The following is a 19,740-nucleotide window of genomic DNA, read 5'->3' as shown; positions in this document are numbered from 1 at the left end:
TGTTTCAACAAGTTGATGAAGCCCTGGAAGCACTCATCTGTGCTAGGAAATATGGAAGACAGCTACTTGACCATCTGACTGGAAAAGATCCATATTTTTACCCCTTCCAAAGAAAGGCGACTCAATAGAATGCTGAAATTGAAACAATATCACTAACACACACGCAAGTACAATTTTGCTGGAGATCATCCAGCAACATTTGCAGCAGTACATTGACGGGGCTGCCAAAGGTTTAGGCCGGATTCAGAAGACTGCGTGGAACAAGGATATCATTGCTGATGTCAGCTGGATCTTGGCTAAAAGCAAGAATATCAGAAAGATGTTGACTTGTGTTCTATTGACTAGGCCAAGGGATTTGTCTGTGTGGATCATAACAAACTGTGGATAACCTTCAGAATGGGATTTCCAGAACACATCATACCATGGTGCTCATGTGCAACCTGTACGTGAATCAAGAGGCCAGTGCGTGGACAAAACAAGGGAAAACTGCATGGTTTACAATCAGGAAAGGTGTGTGACAGGGCTGTATCTTTTCACCATGCTTACTCAATCTGTATGCTGAGCAAATAATAAGAGAAACTGGGCTAGATGAAGAATGTCGCATCAGGATTGGAGGGAGGCTTATGAACACCCTGCAATATACAGATAACATAACCTTGCTTGCTGAGAGGAGAACGTGAAGTGCTTGCTGATGGAGACTAAGGATTGCAGCCTTCAGGATGGAGCGTGGCTCAGTGTAAAGAAGAACACAATCCTCACCACTGGAACAATAGATAACATATGGTAAATGGAGAAAAGATTGAAGTTGTCAAGGACTTTGTCTTGCTAAGATCCACAATGAATGCTCATGGACTCAGCAGTCAAGAGATCAAAAGCCGAGCTGCATTGGGTAAATTTGCTACCCATCTGGCATGAGTATTGACTAGTGTTTCATTGATAACTTCCCTTCTCCTCCTCTAGCCACTCATGTTTACCCCATCGTACATTTACCATTGACTTCAGGAGTTCTCTGGGGCTTCTGGACTGCATTTCCAGCTTTTACCACCAGCCATGCTGCTGGTGCTACTATTTACTGAGACCTCAGCCTTCACTCCATGTTGTCGGCAGTTGTGCATAGGGTTGCTATGGGTCATATTGGCTCAATGGCACCTAACACCAACAACAGAGCCACCTGGCCTTCTCTGAAACATGCCTACACTGCTCTGAAGTATGGGTCTACACCGCTCAGAGGATTATTCCAACTTAAGCACTTAATAAAAAGAAAATTACTTCTCTTGCTTTTGTTCCTTTAGGTTCACAAGATCAAGTCAACCTTTGTAGATGGATTGCTAGCCTGCATGAAAAAGGCAAGTGAAGCTCCAATAAAATCGACCCCGTGATGAGTAAGAAGGGTTATACATGGATTCAGATACATGTATGATTTTTCAATGTTTCGGGAAACACTGTGATCAGCTACTATTCTTAAAACTAGGAACCCTGCTTTTGTCATCTACCGGCCCTCTGTATAGCGTGAACTTGACATCGTAACCCGTGGGTTTCCCTGGAAGCTACACAGCGGCTTGTGCCCTTGCCCAACTATATTTGCATCTCTTCTTTTGGAGTCCTTTGCAGGAGCCAAAACTCAAGTCACTGCTTTATGTCTTAGAGCTGCTCCGTGACTTTTTGGAGCCATCCAGTAAGGGACAGGACCTGCCCTTGGACTCCCGTCCCACAGGGACCCGCCCAGGCATTCCTACCACAGCCCCTGAATCATGTCCCTCCCCATGCACAGCGACGCAAAGTCCTCATCACAATCTCCACATGGGCGTCCCAGTCCCAGATCACATCTCAGAGTTTGGTATCTCCAAAGTCAATGCAGGGTTGGGCGTCCTGCCAGAGGAGGGATGTAAGTGTTGTACAGTGCGGATGAAGAAACAAAAAGAGCCCAACATGCTCTTGATTTAGCCAGGAATTCAAAGCCCTTTTTCCCAGTTCAGTCCTGGCTGGGGAAGCGAAACCAGAGTGCCTGCATTTATTCAATGTGGGGGAGCCCGAATGATAACCAGAACAGGAAAAATACAATTAATGCCCTGCTAGACACTTAGCCACCGTCTTGGGAAACAGGGCAATGGGCGCATTGCACAGCAACCAAATCTGACAAGCAGAGTGGGGACTAATGGTGCCCCGCTCAAAGATGGTAGTTCCCTGTGCCACTTTGACCTGTCCCACTGTCCACAGTCCTGACTCCCATGCCAGGTGCCTGGAAGGCCATCCACTATCATTTCCCCCTTTCTGATTATCATCCCATGTCACCCAATTTCTTTTAGTGTGTTCCAATTCTGCTTTATTGATGAGCCAGTTTCAAGGCCTAGGTGTAGCATGGTCTTGCTCAGAGTCTAACATGCCTCTTCTTAACTGCTAAAGGGCTTCATTTCCTCGACATGGAACCAAACTGGAACTGTGACTGGAAGACTTTCAGCCAAGCATCCTGTAAGTGAGCTGATTTTTGTTGAATTCCAGTTTCTTTGTCTTACAGCTGAAGTTTTGTCTAGATGTGTGTTTCCTCAGGTACTTAGAACATGAAGCTTGCCATTTATAAGACAGGGGCCCATACGGAAGCCGTGTTTTAGGCTCTTGCTTCAGTCTGTCAACATGTATGGCTATGACTAGGAACATAGTGAGGGAAGAAGACCTAGGATGCATGTGAGTAAGTAAGAGGAGGGAGTCTTCATGTCCAAGAAAATATACCCCCCAGTGCCCAGAGGCGCAGGAACCCCTGCCCACTGCCTACTCTGTGGTCTCAGGTTCTGCTCTGGCATCCATAAATGTGTCTCCTACTTTCTTGCTACCCCTGCTGCTGCCACCAACCGTGTGTGTGTGTGTGTGTGTGTGTGTGTGTGTGTGTGTGTGTGTGAGAGAGAGAGAGAGAAAGGCTAGTGCTGTGGAAAAAACTATACATGTCCTGCTTTTACAATGCAGCTTCACAGCACTGAGAGGATTGAATGGTCATCTACTTTTGAATTAAAGAAGACTATTTTCTCATGTCAAAGAAACAAGTTCCTGTAGTCTAGAGATGGAAAGAAAGAAATCAGGGTCACCTGTGGTTACACCAAGGCCCCTGGTGGTGAGCAGGGCGTGGGGGTGGCGGGCAGTCTTTATGTACAGATTATAACCTTGGAAACCCTATAAGACAGTGCTTCTGTCTGTTGGGACCAACTTGGCAGTAACAGGTTGGGGTCCGGGTTTGGTTGTTCCATCATGCATAACTAATTTGTGACTAATATTTGATATCTATCCTTCCACAAGAAGAGCCCTGGTGGGTAATATGTTGGGCTGTTAATCACAAGGTCAGAAGTTCAAAACCACCAGCGGCTCCTTTGGGGGGAAAGACCAGGCTTTCTACTCCTGAGGAGTTACAGTCTTTGAAAGCCACCGGGGAAGTTCCACCCTTTCCTAGACAATGCCTATATGAGTCAGAATTGACTAGATGGCAGTGAGTGAAGAACAGCCAGAATGCTTGTTAAGAAGAGAGGATGGTGAAACTGCCTTTCATGTACTTTGGACCTGTTATCAGGAGGAACCAGTCCCTGAAAAGGACATTATGCTTGATAATGTAGAGGATCAGCAAACAAAGAGGAAGGCCCTCAAGGAGGTGGGTCAACAGTGGCTGCAACAATGGGCTCACACATAAGAGTAATTGTGAGGACGTGCAGGACTGGGTAGTTTTGTTCTGTTGGGCAGAGGGTCCCTATGAATTGGAAACAACTCAATGGCACCTACCTGCAACATACTTCCATTTGTTTCAAGACTGTTCACCCCTACTTACCAAATCAGCTACACACTAATATATTGTTTAAAAAATTGTGAGCTATGACCAGGATCTATATTGTCGCAGCATTAGCTTCTGGTGATTGTGCTACGAGAGTGGATCATGTTTAAACCCTACTGAAGTAAAAAGAAAACAAATCCACTGTCATTGCGTTAATTCCAACTCTTAGCAACTCTTTGGCCAGAATAGAGCTGCTCCTGTGAGTTTCTGAGACTGTAAATCTGTACAAGAACAGACTGCCTCATCTTTCTCCCAAGGAGCAGTGGGTGGACTCACACTGCGTACTTTGCAGTTGGCAGTCCAATGCACAACCCACCATGCTACCAGGGCTCCTTCATATTTTTATTTTGATTAGAATTCAATTTATTTAAGTTTTGGCTACAAATTCTGACTCAGCTTCCATGGACTCTGGGTCAATGTTATTCTGTTTCAAAGTTGTTGTAATGCTCCTCAGATATTCCCACATGATCGGCACCCAGTGATGAGTTTGGGAATCGAACGATGGTCTACTTGTTAGATCAGTTCTCAAGCCCTTTGGTAAACTGTTAACATGAACAGCCTGAGGTGGAATTCATTGGTTTGAAACTAATTCTGTGGTGTTCCTTTTTCAAGTTCTGCCTTCTCTGTGGTTGGCCTGATCATTTCTAGATCTTTAGCATTCCTTTCTCCAGTCTTCAGGCAAGAAATCTGAGTCTAGTTAACTCAGTAGGCCACATACTACCCCCACAGTTCCTGTGCCTCAGGCCAAGAAGCAGGAGGACCGGGGGAAAATGCTGCCTATTTGGTAGTGGTGGTTGTTAGGTGCCATTGAGTCGGCCCTGACCAGTAGCAAGCCTCCGCACAACAGAACGGAGCACTGCCGGCTGTGCGCCAGTCTCACCATTGTGCCTGTGCCTGAGCCCATGGATGCAACCATGGTGTCAGTCCACCTCCTTGAGGGCCTTTTTCACTGCCCCTATGTTTTACCAGCATGACGTCCTTCTCCAGGGCCTGATCTCTCCTGACAACATGTCCAAAGCAGGGGAGGCAAAATCTTGCCCTCCTTGCCTCTAAAACAATTTGGTAGCATTTCAAATTCTGGTCTGTTTCTCCGCTCTCCCTGTGACTATGAATTCCCTGAGCCCTTATTTAATGGCTCCTCTCAGTTCTTGTTGTCAGGGGTCGTGGAGTAGGCTCCACCTCATAGAATGAAACCCCAGCTGGTCCTGTGCCATCTCAGTTGTTCGTATGTTTGAGCCCATTCTTACACCCACTGTGCCAATCCCCCTGTCCAGGGCCTTCCTCTTTTTATCTCCCCTCTGCGCTACCAAGCATGGGGTCCTTCTCCAGGGACTGGCATCACTCCTCACAACACGTCCAAAGTACTTGAGGCCAAGTCTCGCCATCCTTGCCTCTAAGGAACATTCTGGTCACACTTTCAGGATAGATTTATTTGTCCTTTTGGCATTCTGTGCGTGGCACTATTAATATTTATCTTGCAAAATTCAGTCATGCGGTCTACAGCTTCATTTTGTCACTAAGACCATAGTTTCCAACTACCATTCCTTCCTCTTTGTTTCCAACTTTTGCATCCCAGCCACCCATAACTACCAATGCATCTTGAATGTATGCTTGATCCATTTCAGACTGCAGACATTGGCAGGATTCTTCAATTTCTTCATCACTAGCTTTGGTGGTTGGTGCATAAATTTGAATATGTAAGGTAAAGTCTCTCCATCTTTGACTCTAAAGCTGTACTTTTTCCAAGACAGATTTGTTTGTTTGTTTGTTTTTGGCAAACCATGGCATTTCTAATATTCTTCTCTAGCACAATTTGAATACATCAATTCTTCTTTGGTCATCCTTTTTCAGTGTCCAACTTTCACCTGCAGATGAGGCAATTGTAAATACCATGGCTTGGGTCAGGTGCACCCCAGGTACAACAGAAATAAGTGTTACCCAGTGCTCCCGATAGTTCTATCTGAGACCAGCTTTGCAGCTGCTGTGTCACTCTATCTCATCTGGGTCTCTCTCTCTCTCTCTCTCTCTCACTGGCCCTCGTCCAAGCAGGATGTCCTCTTCCAGATGCAGGTCTCTGCTGATAACATGTCCAAAGTACGTTAAGCAACATTTTACATCCTCAATTCCTTTTAAAAAAATCATTTTATTGGGGGACCATGCAGCTGTTATCACAATCCAAACATACATTCATTGTGTTGAACACATTTGTACATTTGTTGCCATCATTTTCAAAACATTTTCTTTCTACTTGAGTCCTTGGTATCAGCTCATTTTTCCCTCCCTCCCCCCAACCCTCCCTCTTTCATGAACCCTTAATAATTTATAAAATGTTTCCCATGTCTTACACTGACCAATGTTTCCCATCACCCACTTTTCTGTTGTCCATCCTCCTGGGAAAGTGTTATATGTAGATCATGTTGATTGGTTCCCCCTTTCTCCCCCACCTTCCCCTTTCCCTCCTAGTATTGGTACTCTCATTATTGGTCCTGAGGGGTTTATCTGTCCTGGATTCCATGTGATTCCAGCTCGTATCTGTTCCCATGTATGTGCTCTGGTCTAGCCGGATTTGTAAGATGGAATTGGGGTTCTGATGGTGGGGGGAAGGAAGCATTAAAGAGCTAGAAGAAAGTTGTATGGTTCATTGGTGCTATACTGCACCCTGACTGGCTCGTCTCATCCTCAATTCTAAGGAGCATTCTGGTTATATTTGTTACAAGACAGCCTTGTTTATCTTTTTGGCTGTCTATGGGACTTTCAATATTATTTGCCAACGCTGTGATTTACTGCACAACTTCCTTGGTCTACCTTGATTTGGTTCAGGTGAACCAAAGTATAGGCACATACATAATTGGGCATAAGGTTTCCTTGTCTAACTTCGCTACCACTATCAACATCAACAGCCCCAGACTGACTGTTATGAGGTGAAGGTCACATACCTTTTATATCCAAACCTTTTTTTTTTTTTTATCAATTAAGGTACTTTCTACTTCCCTGCAGGGTTCAGTTTCAGCAAAATTACTTGCATGCAATATTGATGATATTGTTCAATAGTTTCTGTACTCTGTTGGGTCACCATCCTTTGGAATGAGTACTAATATGAATCTCTTCCAGTCATTGGCCAGGTAGCTGCCTTCCCCATGTCTTGGCATAGGCAAGTGTTTCCAGCACTGCATTAGTGAACTGAGACCTTTCTATTGTTTTTCACCATTGCATTCAGTACAACTTGGACTACTTCCCGCAATACCATTGGTGCTTGATCATATGCTACTTCTTGAAATGTTTGTTAGCATTTTTTGTACATTAACTATGTATTCTTTCAACAGTCTTCTGATGCCCCCTACTTTGTTCAGAAATAAGCCCTGGTGGCGTAGTGGTTTATGCATTGGGCTGCTAACCACAAGGTCAGCAGTTTGAATCCATTAGCTGCACCAAAGGTGGAAGATATGGTTTTCTACTCCTGTAAAGAGTTGAAGTCTTGGAATGCCACAGGAGAGTTCTCCCCTGTCCTATATAGTGTCATTATGGGTCAGAATCATAATTGACTTGATAGCAGTGGGTTTTTTTATTGCATCATTCAGTATTTCCCCCACAATCTTTCCATATTGCATTGTGAGGCTTGAATTTTTTTCCCCGTTGTTTTTTTCAGCTTGAGAAATGCTGAATGTGCCGTTGCATTTTGGTTTTCTAACTCTAGGTCTTTACATATCTCATACTATACCATGCCATCTCTAGCTACCCTTTGAAATGTTCTGTTCAGCTCTTTTATTTCATCGTGTCTTCCATTCACTTTAGCTACTAAAAGAACAAGTTTCAGAGTTTCTTCTTATATTTACTTTGGTCTCTTTTTCTTTCTTGTGTTTTAAATGATCTCCACATATAATGTTCTTGTTATGATCCCACAAGTCCTCAGGTGGCCATCAGTGTTCTGTGTGAAATCTGCTTTTAAAAAGGTCTCCCTAATAAAATGTAAAAGAAGAAAAGAGAAAAAAATGATTAGGGCAAAGACTGTACAGATGTGCTTTATACAATTGATGTATGTATATGTATGAACTGTGAAAAGAATTGTATCAGCCCCAATAAATTGTTAAAAAAAAAAAAAAAGGTCTCCTAAGTCAGATGGGCTATAAATAAGGCTGTATTTTTTGTTTTCCTGGATTTGTTTTAATTTTCTTCAATGTCAACCTGAACTTGCATATGAACAATTGCTGGACTGCTCCACAGTCAGTCCCTAGTCTTGTTTTGGCTGATAACTTGGGGCTGTTACCGGTAAAGCTGTTGTGTACACTTACACACAGCCCTGATAGGTAAATATCTCTGAGTGGAATGGAAATCAGATGCTAGATTTATTGTAGGCTATGTTTTGCTTTGCTTTTTAGGAAGTGGAAAAACTGTATTCTAAAGCAGTTGAACAATATGCATTTCTATCAGCAGTGTTATATATGGGAATTCCAGGTACTTCACATCTTCACCGACATTTGGTGTTGTCAATATTTCTGATTTTAATAATTATGATTTTATTTTCATGGCGTTGGTTATTAACGAAGACAAACATCTTTCCATGTGCTCAATTGCCATATTTTTTTCTTCAGCAAAGCATCTATTCCATTTTTTTGTTTTATTATGATTGAGTTTTAAAAATTGAGTAGCAGTTTATTTCTTTGGACATATTATCAAGAAAGACCAATTCTGGAGAAGAGAATCATGCTTGGTACAGTGGAGGGCAGTGAACCAGAGGAAGGCCCTCCAGGAGGTGGACGGACACAGTGGCTGCATCAGTGGGCTCAGGCAAAGGAACCGTTGTAAGGACAGTCCAGAACTGGGCAGCATTTCATTCTGTTGTGCACGGGGTCACCATGGGTCAGCACCAACTGATGGCCTCTAACAACAACAACAACAACACTAGTTTATTTCTAGTGTCCACACTAAGTGCTGTCAAGAGGGCTCTGGCTTTGGCAGCCCGAGTCTCAGAGAAGAGCTGAGCCGCAGAGGTGTTTCCATGGCTAGGTTGTTTTGTTTTTTACTTTTTATCATGAATTAGCAGGGGGTTTACATATCAGATCATCATTTTTTAATTCAAAAACTTATCAAACCTTCCAGTGGTTCCCTGTGCACTCCCCACCCCTTTTCTCTGTCTCCCTCTTTTAGTACACGATCTTTCCACCTGTCTGTCCTCTAACATATTGCTTCCCTCTCCCTCCCTTCCCTTCCCTCCCTTGGTAGCCGTCAAAGTCTGTGTCTTTTTCTTTTTAACAGTTTCACTGGCAGATAATTCACATATACAATTCAGTAATTCAATCCTATTAAGAAGAGTTGCACAGCCACCCCACAGTCAATGTTAGAACAATTTCTCCTTCCTCGTACTTATTGTTGCTAGCTCTCCATTCCCCCCTCCCCCCTTCCTGCCATGTCTCCAAGAAACAATTCATCCAGTCTCTATAGATTACCTAACCTGGATTATCATAGACGGGGGAATACACACACACACGCACAGTAATAATAAAGCAAAACAGAGAAAAACCTCAATCAAAAAGCAGAAAATATTAAATACTAGAACAAATTTAAAATAGGGTCAAAGGGGAGACCAAATAATAAAGTGTTAAATGTTCACCTCACTGCATCTGCAGTGATCCACTTTGCAGCTGGTCTGCACGACAGCACGGCTACTCACATCCCTGGTCAGTGGTCAGCGGGTCACGAGAGGCTCACCCACATACATGTCCCCTTCTTTTTAAAAAACTGAAACATTTAAAATTGCTCAAAAGATGAAATGTTACATTTTAAGTACATCTGCCATAAGAGACTCTACAATGCTCACTTTCTGGTCAGACGGCTATTCATATTCCTCCACTGTCATCAGAGGGAGTTCACCAGAGGCTTAATCTGTATGTGGAATTCTGCAAATGGATTTGGGGCTTCCATTGTCATTCACATCCTTCTGCAAACTAGGTGTTCACAATTTAAGCTCCGAAACCATTCCCTCCTTTAGATTTTGACTTTATTCCTTACAATCCTTAGATCACACAGGCTGATGTGCTTCCTGTCATTGAGTTTTAATAGTTCTTATACATCCTTTAAACAAGTTCCTTATCATATATATACTGTAAAAATATTTTCTTCCACTCTGTAGCTTGTGTCTTTCACTTTCTTAACACTTTCTTTTGATGAGCACACGAGTGTTTGATGAATTATCATTTGTCAGTGTGTTCTTTTGTAGGTTATTCTTTCACTATCATATCTAAAATATATTTTGTAAATCAACATTTTCTTCTAGAAGTTTTTGGTTTTACATTTAAGTCTGTGACCCATTTGGAATTGATTTTTTCATTTAGTGTGAGGTAAATGTCTAAATCCATCTTTTGCAAGGGGATATTTAATTATCTCAGCACCATTTGCTGAAAATACCATCTTTCCCCCTATTTATTAATTGCTCTGAGACCTGTGTTAAAAGTGTATTCACCATAACTGTGAGGACTTGTTTCTATACTCTAAATTCTGTCCAACTGATTCATATTATTCCAGTAATGCACTGTCTTCATTATTAGAGATTTTTAGTAAGTTTTGAAATTGGCACATTTACAAATCTTCCAACATTATACATTTTTTCTTTAAAAATGTTTTGTTATACTGGGACATTTGCATTTGTATATCAATTTTAGAATCATCTTACCAATTTCTACCAAAGAAAAGATATACTGAAATTGATGGAATTACATTGACTCAGTGATTCAATTTGGGGAAAATTGACAACTTAAAAATATTTTGTCTTCCATTTATGGAAAAGGTATCACTCTCTATTTACTTAGATCAGCAGCTCTGAACCTGTGGGTCATGACCTCTTTGGAGGGTTGAGCGACCCTTTCACAGGGCTTGCCCAATTCATAACAGTAGCAAAATTACAGTTATGAAGTAGCAATGAAAATAATTTTATGGTTGGGGTCACCACAACATGAGGAACTGTATTAAAGGGTCGTGGTATTAGGAACATTGAGAACCACTGATTTAGATAGTCTTTAATTTCTCCCTAAGAAGTGTTTAGAATACAGATCTAATGTATATTTTGCCATATTTCTGAGTATTTTATATTTTGATGCTATTATAAATTAGATATGTAAGATAATAAACACTCAAGCCATATTCATTTTTTCATTGCTATGCTTCTAGACATGTAGTTGACTTTTAAATCTTGACTTTGCATCCTGTAGCTTTGCTAAATTAACTTATTAGTTCTAGTAATTTTCCTGCAGATTTCCTCAGTTTCTATATAAGTGATCGTGCCAGTTGTGAATAAAGGAATTTCTACTTTTTTTCCAATATGAATTTTTAAACTTCTTTTTCTTGCCTAATTTCATTAACCAGAACTTCCTATTCCTGAATAAAAGGAGTAAGAGCATACATCTGTTTTTTCCCTGGTTGCCTATTAACGAAATCATTCATTTCATTGTTAAGGATATCAGTGGTAGGTTTCACACAGCTACCCTTAGGCAAATTGAGGAAGCTCCCTTCTAGTACCAGTCAGCTAAGACTTTGTATCAGGAATGGATGGTAGATGTCTTTTTTTTTTTCAGATGCCATTTTTTATTGAGGTGATAATAGGTTTTTACTTTTTTAATTACCACAATGATGTATTACCTCACTTTGTCTTAGCACGTATGCTAGTCTGGGTAGACTGGAGAAACAAATCCAGGGAGACTCATGTGTATAAAGAAGAGGTTTATACACAAGAGCAGTTGAACACTGAGAAAACATCCCTGCCCAGTCCAGTCAAGTCCATAATTCCGATATTAGCCCATGTGTCCCATACCCATCTATAAAGTCCTCTTCAGACTCACACAACACATGCAGTGATGCCAAGGGCAGGAAAATCACAGGCCAGTGGGTGCAAAGTTTTGTGGATCCAGTGGTGGTGGACACATTTCAGCACTAGCAGGGGTCTCCACATGGCTCCTCCAGTTCCCAGGTCTCAGGGTCTATCAGCGTTGTGCCATGTGTCTTGTCAGTAGAGTGTGTCTCAGGGAGTGAGCCAAGAGAGTCTCTCCAGCCTCCAAGGAGGAAATATGAGTTCCCAGAATCCTCAGGGGAAGGTCATGCCTACAGAGATCTCATTGGCTATAACCCAATTGACAGACTAGATCCCACCTCTTCACTCTTTATCCTCTCTCATCTCAAATTGCCACCAGGTTATGTAAGTACCACAACATAATATTTTATGTTGTTGGATTGAATTTAATAACATTTTGTTTAGAACTTTTGCAACTAATTGAAAGAAGACTATAGGTTAGCAGATTTATTTTATTTTAATGTCTTTATCTGGTCTTGATATCAGGGTGATGCTGACCTCAGATAATGAATTGAAAAGTATTCCCTCCTCTTCAATTCTCTGGAAGTATTTGTATAGATTTGGTATTATTTCTTCTTTACTTCTTTGGTGAAATTCACTAGTGAGGCCATCTGGGCATTGAGTGTTCCTTGTGGAGGGTATTAAGCTACAAATTCAATTTATTTAGTAGTTACAGAGCTACTTGGGTTATCTGCTTCGTTTAGAGTGAGTTTGGTAGTTTGCATATTTCAAGGAATTTGCCCACCTCATTTTGATTGTCAAAATTATTGGCATAAAGTTACTCATAACATTTCTTTATTTTAATATTTATAGAATCTGGAATGATGCTACTTCTTTTATTTCTAATGTGGTCATTTGTGTCTTCTCGCTGTTTTTTTCTGATCAGTTTGGCTAGAGGTTTATCAATTTTATTGATGTCCTCGAGGAACTAGGTTTGGGTTCTATTGTTTTCGAGATTGTTTTTGTTTTCAACTTAATTGATTTATGCTTTTATCTGTGCCATCACTTTCTTCTGCTTACTCTGGGTTTAATTTGCTCCTTTCTTCAGTTTCCTCAGATAGAACTGCATTTTGATTAAGACCTTTCTTCTTTTCCAATATAGGCATTTGGTGCTATAAATTTCCCCCTGTCAGTGGTTCTCAACCTTTGTAATGCTGTGACCTTTTAATACAGTTCCTCATGTTGTGGTGACCCCAACCATAAAATTATTTTTGTTGCTACTTCATAACTGTAATTTTGCTACTGTTATGAATCATAATGTAAATATCTGGTATGTGGGATATATTTTCATTGTTACAAACGGAACAGAATTAAAGCATAGTGATTAATCACAATATTGTGAAATATTTATTTCTAACTATGTTTTGATGCACGGTGCAGCATGGGTAACAGTCTTAATATAACAACAGTAAACTGCATTGCTACATTTGCAACAGTAGGAAGAAAAAGCCAATGTCAGTGGGAAGGTTGAGATAGCTTCTTTCTCACCAGATCAGAAATTCTTGGGGCAGTCCTTGCAAGAGCACAACAAGGATCATCTTCCACAACAAGTCTACTTCTGTATCTAGACTTAATAACCAATAAGCTGGAAAACCCTGTTCACAAAGATATGTTGTTGGAAATGGAAGAAGAAGGCGCAATACAGTCTCAGACACAAAAGGACATGACTGCAAACACTTGATCCAGAATTTTATAACTGGCATCGCAGAGAAATCAGTTCTCGCTGCATCGCTGTTAATAAGTTCAATGAACTCCTCTTGTGCTGTCTCAGGAACATCTTCAACTTTAACTGAACGAGCTTCTGGCAAGTGCAAATGGAGTGTCAGGTACATCTGGGAAGTACGATGAAATTTCTTCTGCAAGCATTTGCAAGGGTTCTTTCACAGAAATTGTCATTGTAATCCTTTTGTCTGGTTCAATGTCATGTTCCTCACAGAAAACAGATAAGGTAGGCAACATGTAAATTTTATTTTCATTCAGTTTTTTTTAACCCTAGCTGAAGTTTCATTTGGAATGATTGGATCTTTTTAGACAAATTGAGGCATGTTGCAGTGATAAATTTAACTCATTCAAGATGGCAACCAAGTAAGCTATTTTCTGCAGTTCACTATTATTACTGAAAAGTTCTTCGAACTGTGGTCTTGCTTTCTCATTAAAAAACGTTTTGAGTTCATCACGAACCTCAAAAACACGTTTTAAAGCCTTTCCTCTCTTATACACTGGTACAGATAGGAACTGGAAACTCAGGGAATCCTGGACAGATGATCCCTTCAGGACCAGTGCTGAGAGTGGCAATACCAGGAGGGCAAAGGGAGGGTGGGGTAGAAAGGGGGACCTGATTACAGGGATCTACATATAACCTCCTCCCTGGGAAAGGACAACAGAAAAGTGGGTAAAGGGAGACGTCAGACAGTGTAAGATATGACAAAGTAATCATTTATAAATTATCAAGGGTTCACGAGGGAGGGGAAAATGAGCTGATACCAACGGCTCAAGTAGAAAGCAAATGTTTTGAGAATGATGATGGTGTCAACAAATGTACAAATGTGCTTGACACAATGGATGTAGGTATAGGTTGTGAGAAGAGTTGTATAAGCCCCCAATAAAATGATTTTAAACCCCCCAACTACCATGATCCGAATTCTACCTTGCAGGGTTGGATAGGACAGAGGCTGTACACTGGTGCATATGAGGGTTGGAGGTACAGGGAATCCAGGGTGGATGATACCTTCAGGACCAAGGGTGTGAGGGACGATGCTGGGAGAGTGGAGGGTGAGTGGGTTGGAAAGGGGGAACTGATTACAAGGATCCACATGTGACCTCTTCCCTGGGAGAGGGACAGCAGAGAAGGGGGAAGGGAGACTCCGGATAGGGCAAGATATGACAAAATAACGATGTATAAATTACCAAGGGCATATGAGGGAGGGGGGAATGGGGAGGGAGGGGAGAAAAAAAGAGGACCTGATGCAAGGGGCTTAAGTGGAGAGCAAATGCCTTGAGAATGATTGGGGCAGGGAATGTATGGATGTGCTTTATACAATTGATGTATGTATATGTATGGATTGTGGTAAGAGTTGTATGAGTCCCTAATAAAATGTAAAAGGAAGAAAAAAAAAGATTTTAAAAAGTAAAGAACAGAAAAAAATAAAAGTTTTTCTCTCAACCACCATCTCACTTCAGTGTAAAATAGCGCAGCATTATTTGGTGCATCCAACTTGTTGCACAGTTGCAAAAACCGTTTTTACAAAATTGACAGAATTTATGACGCTTGTCATTGTTTTGTGTAACTCTTGTGGCAGCGTCTTTGTTGCTAATATTTGCTGATGAATTATATAGTGAGTTCCGATGACTTTTGGTGCCTCATTCAGCACCAAATGTTGAAATCCAGATCGACATCCTAGCAGAGCTGCAGCACCATCTGTGCAAACACCACAAACCTTTTCTCAAGAGACCTTATGCTCTTTCAGAAATGAGCCAACAGTGTCAAATACATCATGTGCAGTAGTTGTCATTTCAAGAGGTGTGCAAAAAAGAAACTCATCTTTGAAGTCGCCATCGTTAATATACCTCACGGAAACCAGTAACTGAACAGTTTGCAACGTCTGTAGAGTCATCAAGCTGGATGCTCAATATTGGAAGTGGGGCAAATTTAATTTCATGGATTACCTGATAAGAATATCAGCAGACATGTCATCTATTCTTCTGCAGACAGTGTCATTAGATAAGGAACTTGCACTCAATTTCGTAACAAATTCATCTCTGATCATCACTGGAACAATGTCTTTGGGTGCTGGCAACAGTCAATCCTCAGCAATGGTGTGAGGTTTCATAGCTCTGGCGATTCTGAGTGCCACCAAATAGGAAGCTTCAACAGCTGCTACGTTTGTTTGGGGTACATGCCACCAGTGCCAAGTCTGACTTTCTTCAGTCCATCAGCTTTGCTTCTAAAAGAGTTGGCATCCGTGCCGGCAAAGCTCACATGATTGCTATCAAAATGGCATTTTAGTTTGTTCAGCTTCATAGATTCAGCTGATAGAACTTCACAACAAATAACACTTTGCGGTTTCTCAATTCCTGCTGTAATTTTTTAAAAATCATTTTATTAGGAACTCATACAACTCATCAAAATCCATACGTACATCAATTGTGTAAAGAACATTTTTACATTCGTTGCCCTCATCATTCTCAAAACATTTGCTCTCCACCCAAGCCCCTGGCATCAGGTCCTCATTTTTCCCCTCCCTCCCCACTCGCCCTCCCTCATGAACCCTTGATTGTTTATAAATTATTATTTTGTCATATCTTGCTCTGTCCCATGTCTCCCTGCACCCACTTTTCTGTTGTATGTCCCCCAGGGAGAAGGTTATATGTGGATCCTTGTAATCGGTTACCCCTTTCCAACCCACCCTCCCTAGGCCCTCCCAGTATCGCCACCCACACCCCTGGTCCTGAGGGGATCATCCGCCCTGGATTCCCTGTGCTTCCAATTCCCATCTGTACCAGTGTACATCCTCTGGTCTAGTCAGACTTGCAAGGTAGGATTCGGATCATGACAGTGGGAGAGGGGGGGCAAGAAGCATTTAGAGCCTGTGTTTTTTTTTGTTTTTGTTTTAGTTAATTCAAGGATCGTTTGTTGGCCTTTAGGAGTGTTTTCCAGTCAAGTCTGTTGGGGCACCATGCCCTGGCCCCAAAGTCCACTTTCAGCATTCCCTGGGGACCTTGCCACTCCATTCCCTTGCTGTTCCACTGCACTCCCCCAGTGCTTTAATTATTGAGGTAAAACCATACTGTAAAAAATTCTCACTATATTTTCTTTTCTTAACGTCCTTCTCTACATAATCCATTGTCATAGGATGGTTTGCTAATGAAAATAATATGTAACAATAGCTTTAATAATATAAAAGATGATACATGCATAGTTCAGTCAATACAGTTCATTAGTTTCCTATGATTTACCATTCTGTTACTTTCACAAGGGGGCAGTATTCACACCAACCACAGTTGAATATAAAAAGACTGATCAGCATCCAGAATCTTTTCCCATTGTACAGATTTTTTTCAGTAGTTGATGATTTTACATGTACCCAGTAATCATAATTGTCGTTTTACCTCTAATACTGCTGCATTTAACAGAGTAGCATGAAGTGTCGTTTTACCTCTAATACTGCTGCATTTAACAGAGTAGCTGCTTTCAGCACAGCAGCTGCTTTCTACACAGTAGCTGCTCTCCACACGTGTGACTGGTCTGCATAAGTACATTATGGCGCCAACTCTGTCATATCGACCTGTATTTGTACAGAGTGTATGTGATGGGGTTGACTAAATGATGTCATCACGCTGGGTACTTGTAATGGTTGTATCTGCATGTAGGCGGACCCGCCTGGAGACATGTTCCTAAGACATGTTCCTAAGACCCACCTGGTTCCTAAGACCATTGGAAACATGTATTTTCCGATGGTCTTAGGTGGCCCCTGGGAAGGGGTCATTCAGCCCTCAAAGGGGTCATGACTCACTGGTTGAGAACCAGTACCCTAAGTACTGCTTTAGTAGCATCGTTAAAAATTCTGACATGTTGTAATTTCATTTTCTTCATTTCAGAAATCTTTCTAGTAACCTCTTTGCTATTTTTTTAACCCATGAGGTAATTAGAAGTTTGTTACTTAGTTTCTAAATCTTTGGTGATTTTCCAAATATCTTTTTAAGATTTATATATCATTTAATATTTATGGTATAGCTTTATGTTAATATGCTGGTATGGTTATATACTTGTGTGTTAATCTACTTATATATTAATGTTATATGGAATATACATTAATGTAGTATTTATATCATTCTATACATTTAGCAGTTTTATTGGCACTTCATCCACATATCATACATTCAGTAGTTCAATCATATCAAGAAGAGTTGTAAAGTCATTACCACAATCAATTTAGAACACTTTCTTCTTGTACTCATTGTTATTCAGTTAATTATTTTTAAATTATGGCAAAAATATACACAGCTAAACATTCTCCAATTCAATAACTTCCACATGTATAATTCAGTGCCACTGAAGGGTATAAATCCAATATCTTTCTGTTACTAACTTAATCCATTCTGGTCAGAGAATGCACTTTACATGACTTGAATCCTTTTAAAGTTATTCAGTCTTGTTTTATGGCCCATAAAAATGTCTATCTTGGTAAATGTTCCATGTACGGTTGAGCAGGTTATGTATTCTACTACTGGTGGGTGAAATGTTCTGTAAGTACCAATTAAAGCAAATTGGTTTTGTCCAAATCTACTTTATATTTGCAAATTTTGTTTTGATTGTTTGATCACTTATTGACAGACTTAAAAAACAAAACAAAAAACCTGCTGTTGCCTCAATTCTGATTCAGAGTGGGACTCTGGAAAACAGAGTAGAAAAGAACTGCTCCGTGGGGTGTCTGAGGCCGGGAACCTTTGTGGGAAGAGATAGTCAGTCTCCTTTCTCCCTCCGAACAGCTGGCCAGTGTGGACCACCGGCCTTGAGGTTCACGACTCAGCACGTAAGCCTTGGTGCCATCGGGCCTCCATAATTTTCGCAAGATATTTAAATCTCTAATCATGATTGTGGATTTTTCTTTTTCTTGTTGCAGGTCCATCACTTGTAATTACCTTGCAGTTTTTGTCTCATGTAATTTATAGCCCTTTTATTAGGGGAAGAAATGTTTAGAGTTGTTTTTGTCTTTTAGAAACTGACCTTTTTTAACAAACTCTTTTTTACTTTTATTTTTATCATTTTATTGAGCGTTCTTACAGATATCATAACATTGCATAGTTCAATCACATCGAGTAATATTGTACAATTGCTACCACAGTCAGTTTCCAAACGTTTTTCTTCTTGAACTTCTTCATGTAAGTTCCCCTTTATGCCCTCCCTCCCCCACCTTATTCCCAAGGAACCCTTATTTTTATTTACTTATTTAGCCACATCTTACACCATCTAATATATCCACTCATGTACAATTCTATTGTTTGCTCCCCTCAGTGGAGTTATACAGTCACCAGTGCTATCAGTCCCCCTTTCTCCTCTTCCCTTCCCCCCCTCACTTCCCATTCCCTCAGGGAGCCACTACTCCTGTTACTGGTTCTGAAGGGTTATCTATCTTGGCTTTCATGTACCAAATGATCTTTTTTTTTTTAATAAATCATTGTACTGGGGGGGCTCGTACAACTCTTATCACAATACATACATATTGTGTCAGGCACATTTGTACATTTGTTGCCATCATCATTCTCAAAACATTTGCTTTCTACTTGAGCCCTTGGTATCAGCTCCTCATTTTTTCCTCACCCTCCTTCACTCACAAACCCTTGATAATTTATAAATTATTATTATTTTTCCATGTCTTACACTGTCCGATGTCTCCCTTCACCCACTTTTCTGTTTTCCAACCCCCAGGGAGGAGGTCATGTGTAGATCATTGTGATTGATTCCCTCTTTCTCCCTCACCTTCCACTTACCCTCCTGGTATCTCTACTTTCATTATTGGTCCTGAGGGGTTTATCTGTCCTGGATTCCCTGTGTTTCCAGCTCTTATTTATACCAGTGTACATCCCCTGGTCTAGCCGGATTTGAAAGGTAGAATTGGGATCATGAACTAAGTTGTATGTTTCATGAGGAAAGTTGTATGTTTCATCAGTGCTATACTGCACCCTGACTGGCTCGTCAGCTCCCCACGACCCTTCTGTAGGGGGATGCCAGTTGCCTACAGATGGGCTTTGGGTCTCCACTCCACACTCCCCCTCATTCACAATGATATGATTTTTTGTTCTTTGATGCCTGATACCTGATCCTATCAACACCTCATGGTCACACAGGTTGGTGTGCTTCTTCCATGTGGGCTTTGTTGGTATTAAATGGTGTTAATTATACAAATGAACATACACAAATCTAACGTGACTAATGAGGTAAAACAAGTAAAAACCATAATAGTAAGGGGAGGAAATATTAAAGAACTACAAGATAGTTATGTGTTTCATCCTGATTTGTCATCTCTTCTGTGTGGCCCTTCTGAGAGAGACTATCCAGTTAACTGCAGGTGGGTTTTGGGTCTCCACTTGTCCA

At 41.0% G+C, this 19,740-nt stretch overlaps 1 protein-coding gene across 1 annotated transcript in view; it reads left to right on the top strand.

The window, feature by feature from the left end:
- Positions 1-19,740, top strand: part of POLN (DNA polymerase nu) — a 170,886-nt gene that overhangs the window by 79,735 nt on the left and 71,411 nt on the right. Inside the window, exons 13-14 of the mRNA XM_075543610.1 lie at positions 1,293-1,346; positions 2,404-2,469. Of these exons, the coding sequence (XP_075399725.1) occupies positions 1,293-1,346; positions 2,404-2,469 (120 nt within the window). The remainder of the gene's footprint in view (positions 1-1,292; positions 1,347-2,403; positions 2,470-19,740) is intronic.

This window comes from Tenrec ecaudatus, chromosome 3 (assembly GCF_050624435.1).
Source record: "Tenrec ecaudatus isolate mTenEca1 chromosome 3, mTenEca1.hap1, whole genome shotgun sequence".
Lineage (NCBI taxonomy): Eukaryota > Metazoa > Chordata > Mammalia > Afrosoricida > Tenrecidae > Tenrec > Tenrec ecaudatus.
Note: the sequence above shows the minus strand (reverse complement) of the source record. Positions and strands in the feature narration are given on the sequence as shown.